Below are 26,931 nucleotides of genomic sequence, written 5' to 3' on the forward strand. Positions count from 1 at the left end.
CAGGTGCCCCTGCATAAAGTTCTTAAATAGGTTTGGAAAGAATAATTTATGGCAATAGACAATAATAAAAAAGTGTTGAACTAAGAAAAAAGAAACCTGGATGGGGCGCCTGGGTGGCTCAGTCGGTTAAGCATCTGGCTTCGGCTCAGGTCAGATCTCACAGTTCGTGGGTTCAAGCCCTGCGTCGGGCTCTGTGCTGACAGCTAGCTCAGAGCCTGGAGCCTGTTTCGGATTCTGTGTCTCCCTCTCTCTCTGACCCTCCCCTGCTCCAGCTGTCTCTCTCTGTCTCTCAAAAAGAAAAAAAGAAAAAAAAGAAAAAAGAAACCTGGATTCTAACCTTGGTCAGAATCCTGACATGTGCCAACAGCTAAACCAGAGTGGGTGATTCTTAGGTTTTCTTTTTGCTTGTAGGTTTGCGAAATTCTTGGATGATGTTGATCACATAAAAAAATTACTCCTTATTTATTTCAGTGTCCCCTATTTAGGGTTGTATTCTTATTAGAGGAATAAACCAAAAAGGTATAACTAGTAAGCAAAATAACTAAGCTGAAATTAAATACAAAAGAATAGGGGTACCTGGGTGGCTCAGTTGGTTGAACATTCAATTCTTGGTTTAGGCTCAGGTCATGCATGATCCCAGGGTCGTGAGATCAAGCCCCATGTCAGGCTCTTTGCCAAGTGTGGAGTCTACTTAAGATTCTCCCCCCCCCCCTCTCTTTCCCTCTCCCCCACTTGCAGGTTCTCTCGAACAAACTTAAAAATTAAAAAAAAAAAAAATACAAAAGAGCTGCTTATGTGGCCCAGCCAGTTAAGCATCTGACTCTTGGTTTTGGTTGAGGTCATGACCTCACGGTTTGAGAATTCAAGCCCCTATGGCCCCGCATCAGGCTCTGATCTGACAGTGCAGAGTCTGCGTGGGATCCTCTCTCTTTCCCGTTCTTTCTGCCCCTTCTCTGCCCATGGTCTCTCTCCTTCTCTCTCTCTCTCTCTCTCTCTCTCTCTCAAAGGAAATAAATAAACTTAAGAAAAAATACAAAGGAATAAGAAATGTCGGGAGAAGAGTCACACAGTTTGATGTTCAGGAGCCTGGTTATATGGTAAAAAAAAAAAAAGGCTGTTACTTTATCCAAGAAAAATGTATTTCCAGACAGAGTGATAATTAAAATATTTAGCAGCGACTGCAGAAGCACTGGCTATGACATACCAAAGCATCTATGAAAAATGTGATTTCCCAAAGAAATCACAACGCATGTTTCCTTTCTATTCTGGGCTCTAGTCATTGGATATTGACTTACAGATCATTAATTACCAGATATAAAGTAAAGATGGATGGAAGTTAAGTTAGTAATGTTTTAGAAGGCACAATAAAATAAAAACCAACAGGAAATGAGTTTAAAGAATCTACACAAAACAATTTTTGGATGTATCAAATATACATGAAGGAAGGTACTTTAGAATTTTTAAAGCAAAGCTGTTTTTGAGCATAGCAGCATCACAGGACGGGCTGAACCTATCTGAGCTGTATAAATAAGCTGCAGGTTTCAAGGACCTCCAAGGAAAAAGAACTTGCAGGAGCCATATACAGCAGATGTCAAATAAGGTAACAGAAGACTCTGGCATCTCATGATCCAGATTTGAGGACTGCAACATTCTTCTATCGGCTCCTTCATCATCTTCAAATACTGCTGTGTACACACTGTAAGAAACTCAAGATGCTGCAAACAGGAAGGCACTCCGACCGCCCCCTCTTTCCCTGGAGTTGGGAGCTTTAGATGGCGTGAACCAAGATGAAGCAGAAAATTTCTGATTCCTAAGCTTGGTAACGTTGTTTAATTTTAATTTTTTTATGTTTATTTTTGAAAGAGAGGAGAGAGAGGAAGAGTACGAGTGGGGAAGGGGCAGAGAGAGAGGGAGACATGGAATCGGAAGCAGGCTCCAGGCTCCGAGCTGTCAGCACAGAGCCTGATGCAGGGCTCAAACTCACAAACCTTGAGATCATGACCTGAGCCCAAGTCGGATGCGTAACCGAGTGAGGCACCCAGGCGCCCCAGTGACTTTTTTTTTAAGTTGAACTTGTAGGAAGGCATTCTATAGAATGAAGGAATATGTACAAAAGAGGAATAAACAACTTGCCTTTCTGTGCGTGACTAGGGCCTTATGGAGCAGGGTCCCTTCATCTGAGAGGGACAGAGCGCTGCCCCACTCTGTTATTCCCTTTCAATACTTCTATTTAAGAAACTCAAGTGTAACCACTGTTATTTAAAAGTACCCTTTTAATTCTCTAAGGGAAAACATTTCTAAGGCGACAAATATATCTGGTGCCATTATTTATTTAGGAAATGGCAGGACCATTGGGAGAAGTAGCTACAAAAACCTTCACTAGATAAAGTGAACCACCTTTTCCTGGTGGTCAACTTCATCAAAGTGACCCTGCAAATCCCATTAAGTCTTGTCACAGTTACTTCTCTATTATAACTAAGATAAATAGGGAACAAATGAGGAATTACTGAGAATCAAAGCTCATTCTCTCACGTGTCGATCTTACTAAAATTGTTTTTTCCTAAAATCAATAATCCTACAGTCACATATTTATTGCGTTGCTCTTCATCTAGCAATATGCTATTGAGTATACAACTTTATTGACTTTTCTTCTGCGAGTTCTATTCAAGGGTGTGAGATGTTTTACATAGGCATAGTGCACGGGAACTAGATAGCATCTCCTAATATAGTATAATGGCTTTCTTAATAAAGAAGAAATAATTAAACATGCATTGAGAAAGTCTTAGCCATGTGTTACAAATATATAAGAAAAATAAAACTATAGGGGTTCCTGGGCGACCGACTCTTGATTTCAGCTCAGGTCATGATCTCATGGTTCGTGGGATCAAGCCCTGTGTCAGGTTCTGTGCTGACAGTGTAGAGCCTGCTTGGGACTCTCTCTCTCTCCCTCCCTCCCTCTCTCTCTCTCTCTCTCTCTCTCTCTCTCTCTCTCTCGGCCTCTCCCCCATTCTGCACGAACTTTCTCTCAAAAATAAATGTACATTTAAAAAAAAAGAAAACCATAAGATATGTAGTGCATAAAAATTAAAACGTAAGATTTTTATCACCAGTAATACCTACAGAATTCTAAGATGTAACACAGTTTCTTCATCAGGGTTTATGAATAAGTTTTGGCTCTGGGAACAGTATAAAATAGCATGCAAACTGGGCTACGGGAATTTTTCTTGCAGAGCAGGCTCACAGCTTTCATTTGATTCTGAAAGGGGTCTTTGATCAAGCACAGATTATGAGCCACAAGAAGAATATAATCAGTGAATAAAGATTCTGTCATGTATTAGCAAAGACAGATGGAAAGTAAGCTTGCTTTTAGCTTTCATCCTTCAACTAAGGGGGAAAAAAACCACTTATTTCCCCTCAAGAATTAAGATATTTGTACCATAAAACATCTTTGGACATCCTATGGCATACAGCCAAAGTATCTCAAAAGCAATATGCTTGACAAATTGAATACTCAAGAAGACCCAACTTTCTTGCCCTGAGAAACATGGCTGATTTTCAAGTTTACTAATGACAGTCATTCCACTGCCATGAAAGGGGCACAGAATCACTTGCTTTAAAACCTGTGACTGTTTCTTCTTCCTTTGGACTTAGAGACACTCAAAAACAGGCGCATTATATGAACTCATATTACTTGAAACCTAGGCAAATATCCACCTGAACAACATGTATGGGATTCCTTTTCATAAACATTACTGTACTCAGATACTTGTGAGGAGACAGAAGAATGAACTAGTAGTGGGCCATAGAAAGGCTAGTAGTTAATGGAAACTTATTGCTAATTTGGTCATTTAGCTTTTCTGAAGGATTACTCTGCTTCTGGCTTTTGCCTCAGCCTGTCTCATGGCAAAATGAGACAAAACAAACACACCTTAACTACTTGCAATTCATTAACTCAACATTTAAAATCAACACAAAACTGTTTAGGACAGTTTATGTTTATAAAAATCCTCATTCTACTAATATGAAATTGATCTCACAGGAAATTGATCTTGACGCGGGCATCAAAAATTTCAGGTGTCTGTTTTGTCTCAACCTAATACAGAGTCTCAAAAGTAGAAGTGCTTTCATATAAATGTCACTTTATTTCTCACCCAGGGATATTATGTAGCACACAATATCAGAATTTTAAAAAAGCCTTCTGAGTTTTAAAATACAATAACATAGCAATTAAATGGTTGTGAAACTGAAAGGCATTCAAGAAAGCAAATCAATGAAAAGACAAGAAAAGGAAAGGAAGAGAAAAGAAAGGAAAAGAAAGGAAAAGAAAAGAAAAGAGAAAAGAAAAGAAAAGGAAAGAAAAGAAAAGAAAGCCAATCAACAATTCCAGTTAGGACAGGGGAAATTGTATCTGTGTGGAGAAACCTGAAAGGTAAGTATTTCAAAATATAGACACTGTACCCAAACAAAGTAGACTGATTATTCATCATCAGATTATAAAACATATTCACTCTTGATGCATTAAAATGGGAGGAATATAAAAATATATATAATCAATCAGTTATTTACATTCTGAGAAGGGTTATATTAATGTTTAAAAACATATTTAAGTATTATTCTGAATCTGAGGTCACTATTCAACCAAATAGGAATTCCCAGTTCCTCATGGCAGGATTGGTGGTCAATCTATCATAAGTGCTACAGAAGAGCCAAAGAGGAATGCATGGGGGCGTGTGCATGTGTGTGTGTGTGTGAAGGGGTGAGGAGACAGGTAGACAGAAGCAGGGAAAAGAGCTAGAAAATCCTGCTCTCTCTGCAATTAGAGCTAAGGATCTTCACCCACATCTTCCATTTTGTCCTGAAAATCTGAGTTTTCCGAAAATGTCTCAGCTTAATTTAATAAAGCAATATCCCATTTATTGTAAATGCATGTTATTCTAGGGGTGCCCCATTCGGTCGAGTGTCCAACTTCTACTTCAGCTCAGGTCATGATCTTGAGCCCCTCACTGGGTTCCCTGTTGTCAGCTCCCTGCTTCAGAACTTCTATCCCACTTTCTCTCTGCCCCTCCCCTACTTACATGCATGCTCTCTCAAAAATATACATTATAAACAAGCAAACAAATAAAGGATAAAACGATCAAGGACTCTAGCTAAATGAGAATAAAAGAATACGTTTTCCCCAAAGGTTGAATTCTGCATTTTTCTCTTTCCCAAATCACCCTTTGTTAAATATGTTTTTAAAACCTCAGAAGAAAAACCCACACTCTAAATAAAACCTCAACCAACCAACCAAACCTATGGGTATGGCACAGAATCTGGTATATACAACGCCTGTTAATTATTCTGAGCCTCTGGTGTGTTCTAATTATTTTCCTATATTCAAGGGCTCTACATAAAGTGGCCACGATCACAAGTACACTGGATGACAGAGTTTTATTACTTCTGTGCAGAAGAGACCTTTTCAAAAGGATCATACAGGTAAAAATAAAATTACATCTTGGATAACGTAAGGTAGTAAACGATGAAACAGCCAAGCAGTGTTCTACTGATATGAGAAGGCAACACTGTCATTTTATTTGAATTTATACTCATTTCTCTTGCTGTCTCTGTATCTCCTCTTTCTGCATCTTTTTCTTTCCTTCATTGTTTCCCTTCACATGCAATTTTTCCCGACTTCTCATTCTGTTCTGCAGTTCGTTCTCCAGCTCTTCTCTTGGTTGCTGAACATTTGGCCTCTCAATTCCTTCACAATGAATGAGGCTGCCATGAAAGCAAGTGTCTGAAGCCAAGAGCATTAAAGCCTCAGTGAAGCCAGAGCCCTCACTGGCCATCACCGGTACTCTCAGTTCCACGTGGATTCAGTTCTCAGGGGCAACGTTTTGGACAGGTGTCCTATGGGCAGAATTTATATCTAAACGGCCTCTTGAGTAGTTTAAGAAGCCTGATGTCCCAAGTATATTAAAAAAATATAATTCTTAATTTTGAATCAGTCCTAACTCATCAACTTTGCTAAGAAAGAACATGTCCACTTTTAGAATAGTATTACTGACGATAATCCTGTCTCCCATATGATGGAAATAGGCACACAGACCAAATCACGACTGAGTGTTGACTTTCAACACTATGCAGAGAAGCGGCACGTTCAACGACCTGAAATACTTGCCATAAAGACAAGACTACAGTACACGGGACCTTATCCGGCTTGTAGTTCAGTTCCACCACCACACACACAGCTTGTCAAGAGGCAAGGTTCACCCATACTCCACGATCCTTAATAGCTAGTCATTAATTTTACAAAGAAGGCTTAGCACTTGATGGTAAGCTCTGTCTTAGACACTGAGCACTCAGCTGCGTGGGGGAAACGGAAGCACAGAGCTGGAGATGGCCCCTCACTCTTAGTCTGAGAAGGATGTGCACTGCCTGCATAGGGCACGGAGACCTTTAGCAAGGAGTCTAAGTGGACGACGCAGCCCAGGAGAACTGCCAGGCACTGTGACACTGGGTCTTCCGTTGCCACTGACTGGAGAAAGGAAATGTTCCAATGTAAACGCTTGTCCAGCACACAGCTGACTAGACCGGAACCGACAGGCACTCGAACTTCTCAACACGAAACGCAACGTCTAGCCTCTCTGAGTGCTGGATTCTCTTATTTGCCATACGCTTGAAGCCTTGAAAGCTAGAAGGTGTACATTATGTACATAGCATAGTTAAGACATGAAAATATGGAATACTGGGCTGTCAGCGCCAAGGAAAACTGTTACAGTAACTATTCACATTGCCAAGGGCAAGGGGAGGTCAAGGGCTTCTATCTGAAAAGTCCCTATTGGTAATGTTATTTGACCCTTGCTAGAACCATAATTTTATACTTGCAGGCACTGTATGTGAGATAAACAATGATTAGAATGTCTCTATATGCCCCTGAGGCACCTAGATTCTTCCAACTATGTTGAGAGTTTTGATTTTCCAGTAAAATGAAGTAAAAAGAGAAAGTCACAGAGAATAATTTTAAATGGATGTTTCAAGAACACAAATAGGAGACGATTACTGATTTCTTAGCATCAGAAAATATTTGTTGCATCCGGAGTACGTTTTGAAAGCAGAAAAGTATGGTAAACAAATTTGATCCACTGAATTAAAACTACCTTAAGAAGTATTAATTCCTGCTAGGAACATCAATTATTCATGACTGAATCACTGGTCAGATATTTCATTTGATCATCAAAAAGCTAAAATTACTGTCCATAAAAAAGGCAGCATAAATACAAAGGCTGCCAAGCAGGGGATTTCTAGCACTAAGAGTCAGCCTCTCAGTGTGCTATCATTTCTGCCCACCCCTCACCCAGCTCTTTCCTTTGCCTTAAAAAAGCAAGGTGTATCTGCTACGTGAAGATTCTTTTGCTTCTTTTTTCAAGCAATTATTGGTTTTGGGTGACAAATTAGAAAAAGAAAGACAGATAGTCCCTGGGACTATTTTTGGAACATATAAATATCACATCTATTAGGTAAACGTCTATTAAAATACATGGAAAAATAATTTTCCTGAAAGGAAAGAATGAGCCCTCAATTTCGATGAGATCAGGTAAGAAGACTGGAGACTACGTTTCATAGCCCTGACTCTGGAGGTGTTTAAAACAGGACTGTAATTGTAAGGATGCTCTGTGTTCTCAATACGTTGCCACTTATATGAAACATACACCTGTTAACCTGACAGCAAAAGCAATTCTTAATTAATCCTTAATTAATGACTTGAGCATTTCCATCACTAGTTAACAGGCCTTGGGTGAGGAAGCAGGAATGTAATTCTTCCTGAGGTAAAGAGAAAGGAAAGACTCTTAAAAGAAGAAAGCATCTGAACTAGCCACCTGGTAGAAAGCACGAAGTCAGATTGTATGTTTAAAAACTAAAAAAAAGAGAAAAAGATAAAACATATCTACTCTCTATCCTCTTCTACATTCAAGAAACTAAATACATTAAAGGCATTCTGATCTCTGTCTTTAATGCAGAATCTGGGCTAAAGCAGGGTGCTATGATTGCCTATTTGACCTTATTTATAACTAAGGGACTAGACAGAACTTTTGAGTGTGCACCAAAAGAAGCAGAAGACTTACTGCGAGTAGTTGTTTACCTAAGAAATAGAGAAGTTGGTTTTTGTTCAATAGAATCCTCATTTGTGGAGCCAGACACTGAATACAGGTTTAATGTTCTGTCAACCAATTTTAAAATTTGGCATGCCGTAAGGGACCTCTCCAGTTCACTATACTAGCCAATGATGAGTGAATATCACTCTTCTCCTAGAGGAACAATCTACACGCATAGAAAATGAAACTGTTGAGTCCTAATTTCTCTTCTACACTTTCCAGCTGGTTTACTTTTGGGAGGGGGAGGTTTCGGATATAGCGAGTTCACGCCACCAGAGAAGATGTGTGAAATGACTCACAATCACCAAGGTTTCACTCCCAGCAAGCCAGAAGGAACTTCTGCATCGTTAGACTGAATGCTGTAAAGACACCACCGTATCAACAGAGGCACTGAGGAAAGCCCAGGGGCCAGAATGCTGGCTCTCCTGGTCCAGCTCATCATACAAGAGTTATGCTTACTAATGAATACCTGCTCTGAAGTCAGGGAAAAAAATGCTTCGTATTTTCCAATGTGACTACAACAAAGAAAAGTAGGCAAGAGATACTCAAGAGACTGAGTTTTAAATCTGCCTCTGGAGTTGTCTCAAATTATAAATCTTTTGATAGTTTGATTTAACGGTTTCTGTTGGGGTTTCACCAAGCATGAAAGGAATACTAGAAATAATAACTATAAGGCAATAAAACACATTTGTTGAGTCCTCCAAATCAGTTGTTAAATAAAACAGTAAAACTATGCTGGCTTGTAATTTTGTACTTTCTACACTAAAGTTAATAATGGAAAACCAAAATAAAAATGAAGACAGAAAGAAATGTTCTTATTTAAAAATGAGTATATTTAGGAAAAGGAATAAAATGGGATAAGGGGCTAACGTTAGCCTTTGTATTACAATTCTAACAGTAAAGGCGGCTTCAATTAAACACAGTAACGGATTCACACCACATCTTAAGGGTGTTCTCTTTAGCAGCAGCAACAGCAACTCAATGGCCAAAATAATCCATAAATAGACTCGATATTTGGGAAAAATATCATCCACTGCAAGGTCATCCTCTAAAACAAGAAAACTTCATTTTGGGAGTCCAATTTCTAGAGATGGGAATCCTAAGATCAAGGCAGAAATCTGGACTATTGCCTGGGTTCAGAAGGTACCTGCATATTTACCAGTTTATATTCAAAGAGATTATTAAAAAGCACTGTGATCATATTCGTTTTACTTGAAATAGTGACAAGTCGCAGTGAGAGTTACTGTGAGCATTTTTATTGGGCTTCTTGTGGAGAGCGAGCTTCCAGCTCTGCCTCCAGCACCCATGCGTCACATGTAATCATAGACATACAAGCGCGGAACACACATACGGTACCCGCACACACAAGTACATATTCTGTGTAAGAACGACAGCAAAGAAAAACACTCGGTTGGCTCAAGTAATATTTCCCCCAAGAGCACTTGCTTGGCGCTGTACAACTGAGAAAAGTTCATTACCTATTACTCTGGGGAGGCGGGGGGAGGAGTAGACACAAATACCTCACACTGAGATGTCTGAACAATTTGGCCTAGAATCCCATTCCAAAGGCCAGCTAAAAATCTTAAACAGGCTTGCTGATTTTTTTTCTCTTTTTAATAATAAAGGAGTTTTACTTTCTCCAAGTGCCAAAAGCAAAATTAGCAGAATTAAGTATAAAGGATTTTGAGATAGAGAATGAAAATGAATATCTGAAAAAAAGTGTGGTCCATTTCTTATAAGAACAGAATTGATTAAAAATGCCAGTATTTACTTAAATCTGTAGTGCATGCTGATTGTTGGTAGGAAATTAACTGCTTTGCATTCTGGTTTTATTATAAAAGTTCAGAGTCTTAAATAATAAAATTGTGAAGTTAAATCAAAGGCACCGATCAAAAGGAGGCTGTATAACCACTTTTACATTTTCTTAAGAGCTTTGGCATTTTCCTAAATTTTACCATGTAAACATGACAAAACCATCCACCATTTCTGTCACAGAGACAAAAGCAATTACTTCATTAAACAATAAACTTTTTAAGTGTGAGGTAACAAAATAAAGATTTCCAGTCAAGGACAATCTTAAAGGTAAGAAGTGGCAGAAAAGTTCCTCGTTTTCAAGGGGAAAACCATCCCTTTCTAGTAGTCTTCAGAGAACAGAAGACCGAGGCTTGGAGCCTGGCTTCCGGACCGTGACCTGATGTAGTTACCAACTGACACAAGGATGGAGATGTGGAAAAATGTAATTCAGGTTCAGGACAGATGTCAGGTGGGGGCCGCTCCCTCAGCTTTCATTTACAAACGCCAAATTCATTTTTATATGTTAAAGAGGCAAGTGCAATTCAGAGGACAGGGTGTTCATCTGTAAGTTTGAAGGCTTTCACGGAGGTGACAAACCAGCACAATACTTTTTTTTTTTTTTTTTTTTTTTACCTGGGACTAAATATCAACTAATCATCTGGCCAGTCAGAAAAATTAACGGGTAGGATGGATACGGAGGAACACGAAGAGTAGTTACCTTCAGCTGATTATTGAAAATATCAATCTCCTGCAGTTTCGACCTGGTTTCCTTCTCAACTTCATCCAGTTGGTCTCGGAGCTGCTGACGAGCCACTTCTTTTGCTTCTAACGCTCTTTTGAGTGTCAGAAGTGAGTCTCCTATTTTAGAAAAATATTGCAGGATAAGAAAAGCAAACTGGCACTGAGGAAAACGTGTTTTAAATGGTCTCATTTCACTGGAGGAAATTCTTGCCAGAAGGAAAAGGCCAATTTGAAAAAGAAAACACCTACTGTGTAAACTGTTTTGTTGAACTTGTTTTAATTGGTCATTGAGTATCTGCTTCTCTGGAATAAGTCTTCCAAGCATTTGCTGAGCCTCCTAGGAGAGAAGGAAGAAACAACAATGAACTGACAGGGAAATCTATGATGTCTACGTTCCACGTCCTAGCAGACGCGAGTCCATCTTCACATCTCTCACTCATCTAATCCATCCCAGATCCTGTATGCTGAAATTGTAGCTAATCACCAGTCAGGGCAGTGCCTGCTTCTTGCTAAGCAATTAAATATTTGCCAAATGCTCTTCAATGAAATGAAGCTAAGACAGTTATAGTCCTCTTGAGATTTCTTAAATTTTTGTTGACTATTTATAAGCTTGAAAAAATGTACCTTAAGTGCAACTCAGCAGAGAAAACTGAAAGGACTGATCTCTCCCTTGCACTGGGATCAAACATAAATACAACGACCTTGTTTGTAAACTGACTTAGTAGTTCGAGTAGGAACTACTCTGTTCGGAACTTGGATACTTCAGAGGACTGACGTGAGGATTACCCTACATCTAAAGATGGAACAGACATCAAAACGAGATCCCTAACAATAGAATCTTGGCTGCCATATATGTGTTTCCATCACTGAGGATGGACCTACAATTTTAAACAGGCACACAAAAGGCTTACACCAACTACTTTTTAACTGATATAAGGAAAAAGCTAACTCACTCAAAGGCTATTAGAGTTTTCATGGATGACCTGTCAAGCACTGTAGTTGCTTTTCAACTGAAATTATCCTATACCGTTTTTGCACATTTCAGTAAATGACAGCCTTTCCAGTGCAGAACAACAAATAGTTGATGTTCATTTTTATCTCGAGCACTGGGTGTTCTAAGTGATGAATCACTAAATTCTACATCTGAAACTAATATTACACTGTATGTTGACTAACTGGAATTTAAATAAAAATCTGAAAATAAAATCTCGTTGCAATGGTTTTCAGTTTGGAAATATAAAAATGCCAAAACTGAGAATCATCATCAGAGGCTAAGGGGCAGTCCCTTTTGGAACAACCATCCTTAGATACAGACTGGCTTGTATATAATAAATTGTTGTGTGCTCCCAGTCTGAATAGTAGAGAGATTTAACTCAAAAGAGAGATCTGGAAGCATCTTCTCATATGAATAATCCACACCCCTTTCCCCAAACCTGGACAAAACAGAATATACAATTCAGGTTGTTTTCCCAGAAAGAGCCTGCCAGTTGAGTTTCTCCTACTCTCCTTCCTCAACTGCAGAAAGACCTCTTACCCAATCCCAAAGTTTCTTTCCTGAACCAAGACAAACAATGATGCATCAATATAAATCCTAGCTCTTATCAGAGACTGTTTTATTCATATCAACATCACTTTTAAATGCCAACCTAAGTTTCTGAAATAAGTCAAACCAATAAGAAGGGCTACCTGACCTAGCTGCATAGCAAATACTTCTAATTCCAGTAAGGAAAGGGAACCACCATCTCATAGCCTGTGATATACCTGGTCTTCTTCAAACGATGTGCTAGTTTTTTACTTCATTACCTTTTCAGGAACCCTGATTTGTATTTTATTATCAATAAGTGAACATACTAAGTGCCAAACTTCAATAATAAAAATGCATTTGGTCACAGAGCATTCAGTGAGATAATAAATAAACATGTGGCCTTTACTCCTAAATTTCCCAAGGGAATATTTTATGAAACTTCTTGCAGATAATGAAAGACGTATAAAAAAAAGTTACCATATAGAAGAATACTCTTTTAAAAGGTACATCCATTTTTTAATATGTTCAAACAACTTCTAGCAGTGAACATCTGATACTATTTGCATTATATGTCATATCCTAATATCTCAAATTGATCAGGACTTCAAAGTACATGAAACAATAACTGACAGAACTGGGAAGAAAGTGGAAAAATTTATGATGCAAGAGCTTTCAACACCCTTCTTGCAACAGCTGGAAGATGCCACAAAATCGTAAGGACAGAGAAAACACAAAAAACAACATGAATGAATTTGCTCTGATTGATATTTATGGGACACACCACCCAATTACAACAGAGTACACATTCTTCACAAGTGCACATAAAATAGTCACCAACACAGATCATATGCTGAGTCATAAAATAAGTCACAGTAAACTTAAAAAGATAAGAAAGAACTGAAATCATACAGAGTATGCTCACAGTTTATAACATAAATAAATCAGAGATTTGTATGGTATCTGGAAAACAATAAAAGTATTTGGAAACTAAACAGTATAATCCTAAATAATCCCATCAAAGAAGAGGTTACCAAGGAAATAAAAGGTTTTTAATTGAATGAATACACATTAAAAATTTGTGTAATATGGCTATGACAATGCTTAGAAGGAAATTTACACCTTAAAAGTGTTTGTATCAGAAATGATAAAAGGTCCAAGTTCAATAATCTAAGCTTTCTTTTTATGAAGCTAGAAAAATAACAAATTAAAGCCAAAATAGAAAGGAAATAAAAAAGAGTATAAGAATAATGAAACAGAAAACAGATTAATCATAGACAAAAATCAATACAACCAAAAGCTTATTTAAAAAAAAAAATCCATGGAACCAATAAATTTCTAGCTAGATTGATGTAGAAGAGGAAGAAGGGAAAGGAAAGAAAAGGAAAAAGGGAAAAAATGAAGGAGTAGAGAAGATACAGATTCCCATTATCAGGAATTAAAGAAGTGACATCACTACAGATACTACAGACTTGCAAAGAATAAGAAAATATTATAAAACAACTTTACACAAATAAATTTGACAACTTGGATGAAACGAAAAAACTCACTGAAAGATACAAATCATCGGACTCAAGAAGAAACAAAAAATTGTGAATACCCCTATAGTTATTTAATACATTTTGCAGTTAAAAGTCCTACCACAAGGGGTGCCTGGGTGGCTCAGTCACTAGAGTGTTCAATTCTCGATTTCAGTTCAGGTCATGACCCCATGGTCCTGGGACAGAGCTCCAAATAGGGCTCTTTGCTGGATGCAGAGCCTGCCTGAGAATCTCTCTTTCTCTCTCCCCCTCTTCCCCGCTCTCTCTTTCTAAAATAAAAGTAAAAGAAAAAAAAAAAAATCCTACCACAAAAAATACTCCAGGCCCAGATGATTATTTCACTGATGAATGAAAAATTTAAAGAAAAATACCATTTCAACACAAACCTTTTTAGAAAACAGAGGAGGAAAGAACACTCTCCAACTATTGTCTTACTACCCTGATAATAAAACCACATAAGGATACTACAAGAAAACTATACACCAATATCTTTCATGAACTTAAATAAAAAGATAATAATAGCAAATTGAATCAAGTAAAATATATTTTTTAAATGGTAAAACACCACGCCCAAGAATGGTTTATCTCAGGAATAGAAGGTTGTTTTAACACTCAAATTTCAGTCAACATAAATCACCATATGAACAAAATAAAGGAGAAAAAACAAGTAAACATCTCAGTAGATGCAGGAAAAAAAAAGTTATGACCCGATTCAACACCCATTCATGACTAAATAAACTCAGGAAAAAGAACAGGAAGAAAGTCCCCCAACTTGATAAAGGGAATCTAACCAAAAAACCTATAGTTAACATCATACTTAATAGTCAGAAACAATGTTTTCCCCTTAAGATAGGGACTCTCACCACTTCTAATCAACATAGTACTGCAGGTTGTGGTCAGTGCAGTTAAGAAGAGGGAAAAAAAAGTACATAGGTTAGAAAGGAAGAAATATATAAAGCTATCTTTATTCACAGATAATATATTTTATACACAGAAACCCTAAGGAAGCTAGAAAATGAGTAAGCAATACTGTAGACATAAAGTTGATACATGAAAATTCTGTCTCCATAAACTGGCATTAAATTGGAAACTGAAGTAACAATATGCAACATACAGTAGAGTCAAAAACCCCACAAAACAGGGATAAACTTTGTAAAATATATACAAAATGTATACACTGAAAACTATAATGTAACCTGAATAAAAATCAAGAAATATAGCTTAAGACTCAATATTGCTAGGATGTCAATTCTTCCCAAATTGATATATAAATTCAATGAAACACCAATCAAAATTCTAAGTATCTTTGTAAAAACTGACAAGCAAATTCTAACACTTATGTGGAAATGTAAAGGATGTAAAACAGCCAAAATAATTTGAAAAAAGAATACTACTGAAGATTTCACACTAACTGATTTTCAACAAACAACCAAGGTAATTCAGGAAGGGAAATGGACAGTGTTTTCCATAAATGTTGCTACAACAATTGGGTATCTGGGAAGAAACAGACGGACCTCACCCCTTACTTTACACTTTCATAAAAATCAATGTGAAATGGATCACAGATTTAAACATAAAAGAGAAAACTGTAAAAGTCCTGGAAGAAAATATAAGAGAAAACATCTTCAACCTTGGGATGGCCAAAGATTTCTTAAAACACAAAAAAACATAAACCATAAAAGAAAAAATTAATAAACTGAACTTCCTGAAAACTTAAAACTTCTCCAAAAAACACCATTACAAAAATGGAAGCTATAGAGAAGGTGAAAATATTTGCAAAACATCTGACAAAAGACTTGATACAAAAATATAGAAAGAACTCTACAATTCCACAGTAAAGTAAATAAGCCAAGAAAAAAGTGGGCAAAAGAAGATCTGTTCACAAAAGACACACCCAAGAAGATAAATGCCAATACACATATGAAGTGAGGCCCACCACCACTAGCTTTCAGGGAAATTAAAGCCTCATGAAACACTGTTACACGTCCACCAGAAGTATTCTAATTACAAATGATGACAATACCGAGTGTTGGCCAGGATGAGGAACTACTGAAGCACCCACACATGTAAAATGCAGAATGTCAAAATGGTACAACCACCTGGTAAACAGTTTGACAATATCCTACAGCGTTAATCCTGTATTTATATGACACGGTAATTCCATCCCTAAAAGTTAACCAAGAGAAATAAAACATATTTCCACATCGAGACTTGTAAATAAATACTCATCGCAGTCTTATGCATGAAAGTTCCAAACTGGAAAGAACCTAAATGTCAATCAACAGGAAATAGTTCTCAGGGATAAATCTCAAATCATCAGGCTGAGGAAAGTCACAAACCTCAAAAATGATCATCTTTCATGATGACATGCAGAACAGTATCTACATGAATTTGATGTCCCCTGCCTGCAGTTCAACAAGTGAAAACAAACCAGGTGACATTATGGAAACTTCCATTATGGCCCCAACCACTCAGTATAATTATCTCTCACACTCCCCCTAAAATACTGAACCGCGCGCCCTTATTGTGGTGATGATGGTAAAGTCGAAGTCTCCCGAGTGACCTACAGGCCCCAGGTGATCCAGGCCCCGCCTGCTCCGACCACCACGGTCTCCCTTGCTGTAAGCACAGCCTCACGGTTCTCACACTGCTGTCTCCGTACCTACAGCTCGTTCTGCAGAGAACCACACGGCTTAGCTGCTTCTCTCTTTCAAGTCTTTGCTCAAATGGACCCTCATAGGGAAGCCTGTCCTGACCACCTAATTTAAAATACTGCCCTCAGGATACCTGGCTGGCTCGGTTGGTAGAGTGTACAACTCTTGATCTTGGGATTATGAGTTCGAGCCCCACCTCAGCTGTAGAGATTACTTGAAAATGAAATAAAATTATTTGTATTATATTGCATTTTTACTGAGAGAGTATAAGCAGGGGAGAAGGGCAGAGGGGAGAGAGAAGGAGGGAGTGAGAAAAGGGAAGGGAGGGAGCCAGAGTAAGAGAGAGAGAGAGAGAGAGAGAGAGAGAAATCAATCTAGGCAGACTCTATGCTTAGTGAAGGGCCTGACATGGGGCTCACTCCCACGACCCTGAAATCAGGACCTGAGCCAAAACCAAGAGTTGGACATTCAACCAACTAAGCCAATCCAGGCCCCCAAATATAAAATCTTGAAAAACAAACAAACGAGTTTTCTCCAGGACTCCCGTTCCTATGCCCTCTCGTGCTCTAGGAGTACACACTTGACTCCCTCTGTGGGTGTCCCGCCCTGCAGAGAGAAGGGGAGCTCCGTGAAGGTGGGGCCGCCCTCGCTGCTCCCGGCTGGGCCCGCAGCGCCTCCGAGCGGCCAGGCCAGGCACAAGGCAGTGCCCGGCAAGCGGGCCGCGCGCATTTTCTTGACAGCCTCCTTTTTAGACCAGGGCTTTGTCAGCTTCATCTCTGCTTCCCAGAGCCCAGCAGCACCTCATAGACGCGGGGTGCTTGCAGGGATGAATGAGTGAAATGAATTGGAGGAGAAGCAGGGAGGGCCCTGTGAAGGGATGTGTTTTCTCACCTGTAATTGTTGCTGTAGATGGGTGATCTCCGCAATTCTCAATTCCCGGGACTTGTTTGTACTCTCGATGTCTTGCCTTTGGGTGGTCAGGCGACATCTGATATCTTGAAGTTTTCCTTCTAGTTGATGCTTTTTATCATTCTTTAACAAATGAAAAAGTATTCCTATTATTATTATTACCATCTATATTGGTTCAGTGTTACTGTACAGCGGACCCTTGAGCAAGACGGGTGTGAGCTCCATGGGTCTACTTAAGACACGGATTATCTTACATAAATAACAGCACAGTACTGGGGCGCCTGGGTGGCTCAGTCGGTTAAGCATCTGACTCTTGGTTTCTGCTCGGATCATGACCTCATGGTTTCAGGAGTTCGAGGCCCACATCAGCCTCCAAGCTGACAGTGCACAGTCTGCTTGGGATTCTGTCTCCCTCTCTCTGCCCCTCCCCGACTTGTGCTGTCTCTGTCTCTCTCAGAATAAAAACACAAACTTAAAAAATAACAGCACAGTACTGTAAATGTCTTTTCTCCTCTATGATTTTCTCAACATCTTCTTTCCTCTAGCTTACTTAGTTGTAAGAATGAAGTATATGATAAATATAACATGTCGAATATGTGTTAATCAACTCTTTGTGTTACCAGTAAGGCTTCCAGTCAACAGCAGGCTACTAGCAGTTAAGTGCTGGGGGGTCGGGAGTTACCCACAGAGTTCTGACTGCGCAGGTCAGTCAACTGTATTCCCAGAGCGTAATCAAACTTCACTCACTAGGGCTTCTAATTCAAATTCCAGAGTCTTCTTCTTTGCTTTCAGTACAACTATGTCTTCTTGTTCTTTGTTTCTTTGATTGAGCAGCTCTTGTCTTCGATTCCGTTCCCATTCAAGCTGTCGTTGCCTTTCAAGTTCTCGTTTTGCAGCCTGTGACATTTACAGACAGCTTATTAGTTTTTTAGTTCCTACATTATACAGTGTCTCTTAAAAAACATAACATCTAGTAAGTCTTTTCTTACAGGGAAAAGATGTTACACGCTGCAAGAAATTCTGCTACGAAATAGCAAAACAGAATTTACACTAATACAGTATTCCTTCTGTGGAAAAAAAAAAGGGATATTCAGAAAGGCTATTAGAGTTACAGAAGATGAGAACAGACAGGATTCATGTCATCGTTGGAATTCTACTGCTTATGACTTCAAGAATGCTTGAAGTGATTTTAAAAAAACTGTTCTAATTTACTCACTCATAAAGGGTTAGGAAAAATCTAGTAAAATCAAAATCTAAACCCCTACAACACAAAGAAAAAACAAAAAATATCTCCCCTAAAACAATACTTTCTTCTACGAAAGAAAAAATATTTACCTCAAGTTTTGAAAGTTTGTTGCCCCCACACCCCCCTAACGATTCATCTTCTTTTACCACAGAAGCTTCTTCAGACGGACTCCGATGTCTGCTGGGTAATAAGGAGCCTGACACTCTTCACTGTAACTGCTCCTTACGACCTGTCCTCCTGCTCCCCTTTCACAGGCCAGAGGACAGGTGGGGAACTTACCCATCACCGTATCTCTAAAGCTATCAATGCCTGGTCCGTGGTAAATGCCTATTAAATAATTCTGAATAAATACTCTAACGTGTCTTAAAAAAAAAAAAAACCTCAAACACCAAGGAAGGGAAGGCGCTCTGTCTTTTGGGTGTCCATTGTGGAAATTAAAACCGTTAGTCTCTGTGTGTCTCCGCCTAAAAGGAGGCTTATTGCCCTAAATTCTCTGAAGCAATAAAAGGAGATGAAACCAGTGTTGTGTTTTGTGTTTTTACAAAAGAAAACCTTCCATCTATAAAATAGATTTCATTCACACAAAAGAATCACAGTACTGTGTCTGTAGCAGCGTGCTAAGCTGGATATTCGGACAAAAGGCCGGCTTAGCCTCCGTCCAGGTGTGGCACCCAACCGACGAGCCTCCCATCCGATACAGTGAAGAGTTCCCACACACATTTTTTAATGGAAAAAAAGGGCACAGAATGATATAACGTTATAGGGGTTAAAAAAAAAATCACACTAAATCCCCAACCTCTCCAACCATATATAACCTTTTATATTTCTACGTACATTTTTAAACGAAGAGAAGAAAGTCTGAAAAATTCTCAACAAATATCAGTGGTTTGTTGGGAGACTGTATTATCAAAAGCTTAAGTGTAAATATTTATTTTCTAAATTTGGTTTTTAGTTATTTGAGAGAGTGTGAGTGCGAGTGGGGTGCGGGGGGAAGGAGAGAAGGGGAGAGAAGATCCCAAGCAGGCTCCCACTGTCAGCACGGCACCCAAAAAGGGGCTCGAGCTCACAAACTGTGAGATCATGACCTGAGACAAAAGCAAGAGGCGGGCACTCAACTGACTGAGCCACCCAGGCGCCCCTTGAGCATGAATGTTCTTAGCAACATTATTCAGAATAGTCAAAAAAGTGGAAACAACTCAAATGACTATCAATTGATGAACGGGTAAATACAACGCGGTACATCCACGTAACGGAGTATTATCTGGTCATAACAAAGAATAAAGACTGATTCAGCCACAACTTGGGACTTGAAAGCACGCCAAGTGGAAGCCAGACGCAGAAGGGCACGAAGTGTGCGACTCCACTTGTGAGATGTCCCAAACAGGCAAATGAGTGGCTGTTCAGGGCTGGGAGAGGGGGATGGGGAGTAACTGCTGAACGGGGAAGAAAGCTCTTCTTGGGGTGAGGAACATGCTCTGGAATCAGGCAGCGGTCGTGGTTACAGACCTCTTGAAGATACTAAAACTGCGCAACCGTGAAAGGAAGACACCGACCGTCCTAACGTGTTACCCGACCGACCAAGAGAGGAGGGCGCAGGCCGCAGGCGCGAACCGAGGGGGCAGCTCCGTGGCAGCTCACCTCTCGTCTCTCGATTTCTTTCCTCCTCTCCTCCTCTCTCTGCCGCTCGAGCTCCCGCTGCTTCTCCAGCTGCTTCTCCAGCTCCAGCTGCCTCTTGCGCTCCTGCTCCTGGCGCTCCCGCTCCTTCCTCTCCTGCTCGGCGCGCTCCAGCTGCGCCAGGCGCTCCTGCTCCTTGCGCTGCTGCTCCAGGAGGGCCTGCCTGCGCTTCTCCAGCTCCAGGTTGCCTCGCTCAAAATTCTCGCGCTTCTTATCCTCGAATGTCACTTTAAAATAAGAAGCGGAAAGACTCTGAAAAGGCATGATTTTCCACACAGTTTCAAAGGAAACGTTCAGCGGCCCGGGTGAAATCTGTTGTGTAAATGCAAACCACAGCTCCCTAAGTGTGCTTCCTGCCTGTGCCCGCGTTAATAACCGCTGGGACACCCAGTACCTTCCAGAACCAAGAACTTAATTCAGTAAACTGCAGGATGCAAAAGCAATATACAGAAATTCGTTGCATTTCTATAGGCAGTACTGATAATTAGCCAGTAGAAGGAGAAATTAAGAAAACAATCCCGTTCACAGTGGCATCAAAAAGAATACCTAGGAATAAATTTAACCAAGAAGGTGAACGGCCTGTACACTGAAAACTGTAAAACACTGATGAGAGAAACGGAGGACATAATTCAGTGGAAAAGTATTCCATTGTAAGGACGCAGGGCCGATCCGGCCCTCCCCACCAGGCCTTCCCAGCCTTCCCGGAGCCGGTTGCGGCGCAGCGCGGGGGTGGAAATGCGCCTGGCAACAGCCAGGCGCAGGGGTGGATGAGGGGGCGGTCCCCCGCCGGCCGCAGGTGTGATCCAGCCTTCCCCTGTGCTTAAAGGGAGGCTGCCGGCTTCTCCTGAAAGGGCGTACCTTAAAGAGGGACAACTCCTACGGCGCCCAATCGGGGGAGGCCGGCCAATGCCTTTGACCTTTCTAGAGGTGGGCCTAGTCACACCCCACGTGGGGCTCCCTGGGCCCACTCTGATTGGTCAATGCTCCAACTATTGTGATTGGCTCCCACAACTGTCAGTACTGATGGGAGGGCAGGGATTGGATCACTGTATACCTGTCATCATTTTTCTGTAACTCCCCCTCCCAAAGGCATAAAAGGCCCTGCCCTGCCTTTTGTTCGGGGCTCTCTCCAAGTGGCCAGCGGGTTGGCTGGAGACTGTGAGCCTGAGCTTAAGCTTGTAATAAAGGCCCTTTGCTTTTGCAGGCGTGGCTCGGTCTCCCTAGCAGTCTCTGGTACTTGTTTTGGGGCGTTTTGGGGCGATTTTACAAACTTGGGCACAACACCATGATCGGAATTGAATTGAAAGAATTAGTATTGTTAAAATGTCCATACTACACAAAGCAATCTACAGATTCAGTGCAGTTCCTATCAAAATTCCAACAGCATTTCCCACAGAACTAGAATAATTCTGAAGTTTATATGGAACCACAAAAGACCCCGAATAACTAAAGCAGATGAGAGTGAAGAACAAAGCTGGAGGCATGGTGTTCCCTGATTTCAAACTATCCTACAAAGCTATAGTAATCAAAGCAGTACGATTGGCATAAAAACAGACACAGATGATTGGAACAGAATAGAGAGCCCAGAAACGAATCTACACTTACATGGCCGATTAATTTACAACAAATAAAGCAAAAATATACAATGGGGAAAGAAAGTCTCTTCAATTAGTGGTGCTAAAAAACTGCTACATGAAAAGAATGAAACTGGACCACTCGCTTCTTACACCATACATAAAATTTAGGTCAAAACAGATTCAAGACTTGAATGCGAGGCCTAAAACCACAAAACTCTGAGCAGAAAACCTAGTCAGTGTAAGCTCACCAACACGGCTCGTGGAACACTGCTTTCTGGAACAGACTCCAAAAGCAAAAATAATGAGAGAAAACAAACAAAGAAATGGGATTATATCAAACTACAAAGCTTCTGCACAGTGACGGGGACTAGCAACAACATACAAAGGCAACCTTCTGAACGAGAGAAGATATCTGCAAATCATGTATCTAATAATGGGCTAGTATCTAAAACATACAAAAACTCATACAACACAACACAAAAGAATCTGATTAGGAAACAGAGCAGATGCTCTGAGTAGGTGTTTTTGCAAAGAAGCCACACAGATGGCCAACAGGCGCACGAGGAGATGCTAGTAATCATCAACGATCACAGAAATGCAAATCCAAACCACAGGCGAGGTCATCTCACCCCTGTCAAAATGACTATTATCATAAAGATGAGAAATAACAAGTGCTGGAGAGGATGTGGAGAATAGGGAACCTTCCCACAGTGTTGGGAGGAATGTAAATTGGCGTAGCCACTACAGAACAGTATCGTGGTCCCTCCAAAAATTAAAAACAAAGACAAAAACAAAAAATCTGCCTGATGACCCACCAATTCCACTTCTGGATATTTACCTGAAGACAACAAAATTATCTAGGCAAAAAGGTTATCTGTATCCCCGTGTTCATTACAGCATTGTTTACAAACACAACCAAAGTGTCCCTCAACGGATGACTGGACAAAGAAAACGTGGAATATATATACAGACACATTATTATTCAGCCATAAAAAAGAAGGAAATCTTGCCATTTGCAACAACACGGATAGACCTTGAGGGTATTATGCTAAGTAAAATAAGTCAAACAGATGTATGCGATCTGATTTCACTTATTAACGGAATCAGAAACAAAACAAAACACAACACACAGATACAGAAAGAGAATGGGGGTTATTAAAGGGAGAGGGAGCTTGGGGGTGGGAGAAAAGAGTGAAGGGGGTCAACTGTATGCTGATGGATGGTAACTGGACTTACCGAAGTGATCACTCTATAGTGAATGCAAAAACTGAATTATGTTGTATACCTGAAACTAATATAGTATTATATACCAATTTTATTGCAATTAAAAAAATCCTAAGCTCTTTGTTAACATGCCCTCCCCTCTATGACAAACACCGTGTCATGGCATTCAGAACACTGAATACCACTTGTAGAATAATCTTTCCAAAACTGCAATTTCGTATCACCACCAATCTCCTTTCCTTCCCCATTGACGCTTTTCCTTCTCTATCACCTTGACTGAGCAACTGACCTCCTATCTTTCCTATACCCTGAATCTTTCCTTCCCTAGCTGTCTCCTCAGCTTATAACCGTGCTGGTGTGTCTTCTATTCTAACAAATAAGATGATTTCTGAAGGCAAAGGTAGGAAGGCGAGTATTCTACATTTCACAATGAAGAACAAGTCGTACACGAATCATTATGCAGATCACATTCAGTAAATAAGTTTTCCTAATCCATTATCCAGTCTCCTTCTTTGAGAACACCAATTATGAATTTTAGCGTTATTTCCCAGGCCAGTCATTTTTTTCTCTAATCCTTGCTATCATTCTGTTTATAACCGTTTCCTTTCCCTTTAGAGATAAATTCCCAACCTCCACGTCTCTTCCTATGTTTTCAGCTGTGTCCATTTAATTTTGTGTTTGCCTCACATGCTTCTCCTTGGAACCAGCCCCAGATGGGAGAAGCCCTCACGGCCCACCCGTGTAGCACGCCATTCCCACTGTTCCCTATTTTCAGAACTGTCACTTGACACTTGGTCTTGAGATCTGTAACTGTGGGCACCCTTCCTTGGCTTCTCCCCACATCCCTGTTTGGCCTTCACTGCTTTAGAGAGACGTTCCTCAGACATTAGTTATGGATCAGAGACCAAATGTGGCAAGTGTGGTTTGATTTTCTGGTCCTTCTTGCGCCTTTACTGATGGCAGAGGAGGTCTATCTGTTTTACTGTGTGACCTTAAAACTGAAAGTCCTCTCAGTCACAGAAAGGAATGAAGTAATAATGCTACATGCTACAACGTGGATGAATCAAAACTATCATGCCAAGGGAAAGGTCATCCACTGTACAAGCCCACTTATATAAAATATCCCGGACAGGCAAATCCCAGGAGGCAGAAAGCAGATTGGTGGCTTCCAGGGCTGGGGGAGGGGAGATCAGGAACGACCGCATTTGGAGTTTTCTTTTGGGGCGATGACAACATTTCAGCACTAGACAGAGCGGATGGTTGCACAACACTGTGGGCACACTAACTACCACTGTTACGGACTGGACAACCCCAGACTTCTATTGTTGACGTCTAACCCCTTATGTGAGGTGATTTAATTAGGGTTAAGATAAGGTCCTGGGGGTGGGATTAATGGCTTTAGAAGAGGAGGAGAAGAATAGAGAAAAAGAGATTTCTCTCTTCCATGTGCACACACCAAGGAGAAGAGATTTGAAGGCACACAAAAATCGCCATCTGCATGCCAGAAAGAGAGCCTGACCAGGAACCAGACTCGATGGCATCCTGATGGGGGAGCTCCTGGCGTCCAGAACTGTGAAAATTCACTTACTTCTGCTACGTAAGCCACCCAGACTACTGCACTTTAGTATGGCAGCCCAAGCTAAGTAGCTACTGAATTGTATATCTTTTAATGATCAAATTTCTGTTATGTTAATCTTACCTCAATTTAAAAAACCCCTAAAGGTCCCTACACATCTTAGTTCCAATACCTGGTCCTGTTTCTGCTCCAAAGGAGGCATAAAATAAATGGCCACTCAAAGAATGAATGCATGAACAAAAAAAACTGATGTCACTTCCCATTCAGAACCCTAAATGAATGTCTACCACCAACAGGAAAAGAAAATTCCAAATTCAAAGGATTGTCTTTGAGACTTGATTCCCATCATTAGCGACCTGAAATGTTCTTCCTTCCCGCTGGTAATGACCCCATTCATCTTCAGTCTCAACACAACTGGGACCAGCTGCAGAGATTTGTACCTCGTGCCTTTCCCTGTCTATGCCAACCAGCGCGAGTAAGCTGGGCTGCGCATCGATCGCGCTGTCTTCGGGGCTTTATCACACTTATGTGCTGCTCTGATGGTTATTTAGATGGATGCCCTAAATCCTCACTTCTGTGATAACCTTGACAGTATGGACCACCACGTTGTTAACGTTTAAATCCTCCCCTGTACTCAACACATAGCTTCACACAAAGAATATTATCAATAAGTTTATCAGTAAACAAAAAATAATTTAAAGAGTAAACAGGGAGAGTTAGTGTCCTGAGCAGATCAGTTAACCACCAAGCACTTTAAATGCAGCTAAATGACACTGATAAATATAATAAAATATAAAAATTTAATATACAGAGACTCCATAATAAATTTCATTTACCTCTTAGTATCAACCATCATCTCATCATCAATAATTCAAAGCCACTTTAGAATATTTTAATAGTGTGATGAGCTCATTATTATAAATGAGGATTTTTTATTTTATTTATTCTTAAATATTTTTTAATTTGAGAGAGAGTGCAAGAGGGAGAGAGAGAAATTTTTTTAAATTTTTTAAATGTTTTTATTTATTTTTTAGAGAGAGAGAGAGACAGCATGAGCAGGGGAGGGTCAGAGAGAGAGGGAAACACAGGATCTGAAGACAGGCTCCGGGTTCTGAGCTAGCTGTCAGCACAGAGCCCGACGCAGGGCTCGAACCCACGAACCGTGAGATCATGACCTGAGCCGAAGCCGGACGCTTAATCGACTGAGCCCCTCAGGCGCCCCAAGAGAGAGAAATCTTAAGCAAGCTCCATGCTCAGCATGGAGCCTGACATGGGCTCAATATCCAGACCCTGGGATGGTGACCTGAGCCGAAATCAAGACTTGGACACTCAACTGACTGAGCCGTGCAGGTGTTCCAATGAAGATTTTTTAAAAAAGGTTCATATTAAATTTAAATCAGCTTCCTGTCATTAAGGAGTCTCCAATTCTCTCATAACAGCATGAGAAATAACAATAGGCAGTTTTACATTCTATTTCTCACGGGTGGTACTAAGGAAGCACCGTAAAGGTTTACCAATTTTAAGTGTTTTATAAATAACATGTATAAAATTTTTGTTTAGTGGAAAATACTCAGATTTCAACTTAAAGGTTAGAACAAGGGTGCATTAGTCAAGTACATAATGTTCTTATTTCTCTACATATATCCAAATCCAAAACATATTGAAAGTGTCTCCTTCCTACGGTCAGTTAAAGGAATATAACAAGAACATCAGAAGCTAAATGTATTTTTACCTCCATCTTTGCCTTAAAGGTAGAGAATCTCTAATATGACATAACTCAAATGTAAAGACTGCCTTACCAGGCAATTTCTTCTCTAGCTGTTGCTGTTCATCTTCTAGAACTGGTTCCTCTGGTAGCCTCTGATCTACTGCCGTCGAGCTGATGACAGATATCCCACTGCCAGACCGAACTCGTCTGCAATCGTGGAAAAATAGAAAGAAACCATGGATTCCCATAAAGCTGTCTAGGTATAACTGAGCAAACCACGGAAAAGAGTTTTTGAAGACTGTGCCACATCATGGAGCAAATTTCATTTATCGTGAGGAGAAGATAAAAGATTTGGTCCTCCCTATTTACAAAGAGGTTTTTAAAAATGACTACATGAATGCTACCAGACACCGAGTGCCAAGCATATTCAGATATTTAGAAGCATCACCCAAATCAGGGCAACTGTGAAGGACTGAATTAGTGACTAATCCCCAAGTGTCTAGAATGGTGCCTGGGTGCCAATCGAGTGTTCACTGTTGTTACCATTGTCCTTTTATGAAATATTCAATCCTTCAAGGAAGATTAGCAGCGCAGCTGAATGGAAGCCTCTTTTTTCCCCTTACAAAGTCT

At 40.2% G+C, this 26,931-nt stretch overlaps 1 protein-coding gene across 4 annotated transcripts in view; it reads right to left on the minus strand.

The window, feature by feature from the left end:
- The window catches only part of ITSN1 (intersectin 1), a 147,321-nt gene that overhangs the window by 83,857 nt on the left and 36,533 nt on the right, over nucleotides 1–26,931 (minus strand). For all 4 annotated transcript variants that reach the window (XM_029939017.1, XM_029939015.1, XM_029939016.1 and 1 more), the window contains exons 10-15: nucleotides 26,393–26,508; nucleotides 20,181–20,443; nucleotides 18,044–18,193; nucleotides 17,279–17,419; nucleotides 10,920–11,007; nucleotides 10,648–10,787 (exon numbers count right to left, since the gene is read on the minus strand). In XM_029939017.1, the coding sequence (XP_029794877.1) occupies nucleotides 10,648–10,787; nucleotides 10,920–11,007; nucleotides 17,279–17,419; nucleotides 18,044–18,193; nucleotides 20,181–20,443; nucleotides 26,393–26,508 (898 nt within the window). The remainder of the gene's footprint in view (nucleotides 1–10,647; nucleotides 10,788–10,919; nucleotides 11,008–17,278; nucleotides 17,420–18,043; nucleotides 18,194–20,180; nucleotides 20,444–26,392; nucleotides 26,509–26,931) is intronic.

The sequence above is a fragment of the Suricata suricatta genome, chromosome 5 (assembly GCF_006229205.1).
Source record: "Suricata suricatta isolate VVHF042 chromosome 5, meerkat_22Aug2017_6uvM2_HiC, whole genome shotgun sequence".
NCBI lineage: Eukaryota > Metazoa > Chordata > Mammalia > Carnivora > Herpestidae > Suricata > Suricata suricatta.